Source organism: Nanorana parkeri, unplaced genomic scaffold, assembly GCF_000935625.1.
Source record: "Nanorana parkeri isolate BGI_ZX_2015 unplaced genomic scaffold, ASM93562v1 scaffold3085, whole genome shotgun sequence".
Lineage (NCBI taxonomy): Eukaryota > Metazoa > Chordata > Amphibia > Anura > Dicroglossidae > Nanorana > Nanorana parkeri.
In genome coordinates, this window is record NW_017309353.1 from 72,329 (window position 1) to 74,288 (window position 1,960).

The 1,960-nt window shown below is 55.6% G+C and overlaps 1 protein-coding gene across 1 annotated transcript; it reads left to right on the plus strand.

Moving 5' to 3' along the window:
* Positions 1 to 227: 227 nt before the first annotated feature.
* LOC108802754 (tripartite motif-containing protein 14-like) lies at positions 228 to 1,511 on the plus strand. The gene has a single exon (XM_018574608.1). It carries the CDS (start codon positions 247 to 249, stop codon positions 1,507 to 1,509), a length of 1,263 nt encoding a protein of 420 aa, XP_018430110.1. The 5' UTR covers positions 228 to 246; the 3' UTR covers positions 1,510 to 1,511.
* Positions 1,512 to 1,960: the final 449 nt, after the last annotated feature.

Genomic DNA, 1,960 nt, shown 5'->3' on the forward strand with positions numbered 1-1,960 from the left:
ACCAGCCAGGATCCCGTGAAGCTGAAATGTGAACACAACTTCTGCTGGGTCTGCATCGACTGCGTGCTGGACACCCAGAAGGGCCCCGGAGTCACGAGCACCACGTGTCACGAGCACCACGCCACGCAGAGGACCGCCAGCCTCCTGAGCAGGTCCGAGTTCTCGCACGGTTCTCACGCCGAGCAGAGCGGCATCCTGTGCACTTACTGCGTCGGCACTCCGGTAGCAGCCGTGAAGTCGTGTCTGATGTGCGAAGCTTCTCTGTGCGACGTCCACCTGAAAGTCCACAGCAAGTCGCCCGAGCACATCCTCCTGGAGCCCACCGCTCACTTAGCCAACCGCAAATGCTCCGCCCACAAGAAGATCCTGGAGTATTACTGCACGGAGGACCATACCTGCATCTGCGTGTCCTGCCTGCTCTTCGGGGCCCACCAGGGCCACCACGTGGAAACGTTTGACGCCGTCTCCGGCAAGAAGAAGGAGCGGCTGAGGCATCTCCTGGAAAGCTGGACCTCAAAGAGCGAGGAGACCGAGAAAAGGGTCAAGAGCGGGCAGGAGCGCAAGAAGGAGGCTCACGGGAAAGCAGCCGAGGTGACGGACAGAGTCGCCGCCCTGTTCAGAGACATCCGCAGGCAGGTGGACACCTTAGAAAAGAGAGTCCTGGCTGAGATCTCCAGGCAGGAGGAGCAGGTCTCTCTCTCGGTCTCCAGCCTGGTCCAGCAGATGGAGGTGAAGAAGGAGGAGCTGTCCAGCAAGATCCAGCACCTGGAGGAGCTGTGCAATATGGCGGATTCCTTCATGGTCATACAAGAGGAGGAGTCGGAGAGCGACGCGTTTCGCGGCGTGGCGGAAGCAGAGAACGACAGCAGGGAGAGATATTACAAACAGATATGGAAGCGAGGCCTGGACGAGGGGCTGATCTCCGTCACCCTACACACAGGTCTGTCCAGTATAGTGACCAACGTGAGGAAAAGGATCAATCTGCAGGGGACGACAGACATATTACTGGACATGAACAGCGCCGGGAACGACGTACACATATCCGGAGACCTGAAAACAGCAACCTGGTCACACGTGGACCAGGACCGCTCCGATATGCCGGGGAGGTTCCAGTATGATCAAGTCCTGAGCACAAGAAGCTTCTCTGCTGGGCGACATTACTGGGAGGTGGAGACCAGCGATTCCGGGGTGTGGTTCCTAGGGGTGAGTTACCCTACTATTAACAGGAAGGGGCGCCAGTCATGGATCGGGGATAACGACAAGTCTTGGTGTCTGCGGAGATACGATAATGTCCAATATTCCGTCATACATGACGGCAAGTGGATCCAGTTACCCCACACGGTTTCCTGCCAGTTACTGGGGATCTACCTGGATTACGAGGCCGGGCAACTGTCCTTCTATGAGCTATGTGACCCCATCCGGCACCTCCACACCTTCTCCGCCACCTTCATCGAGCCCCTCCACGCTGCCTTCAGTGTCTACAAGTCCTGGGTACGGATCAGAAGTTAGAGACAACCCCACCCCCTTCCAGGAGACATCAACAATCAGTACTATGACATATGCTGGGATTTGTGGTTCTTCAGCAGGTAGTAGACCCCCAGAAAGAGTACAGCTGGTTCAATGCCATCCCATCATGATCCAAACTACAGGATGGTGACCAAATCACCCCCAATTATCCCCCCCCCCCATGTCCCATACATCTTCTGGGGGGGAGACATGGACTGACGTTGTCCCATACATCTTTGGGGGGGGTTATTACCAGAGACTAATGACAATACAATCAGATATAATGTCTTCACCTGTAGCCTCTCCTCCAATGACAGGAGCCGTAGCTCCGATTCCATGCAGTACCTCCTCACAGCCAGCAGAGGTCGTTGTATCACTGGATGGATGGATCAGGAAATGATTTAATGTCTGCTCTGATAATAAATGATCTCCATTCCCTGACACCGTGCGATGT

Excerpts from the sequence above, each read along its gene's own strand:
- LOC108802754 (XM_018574608.1), top strand. The coding sequence starts at position 247 with ATGTGCGAAGCTTCTCTGTGCGACGTCCACCTGAAAGTCCACAGCAAG.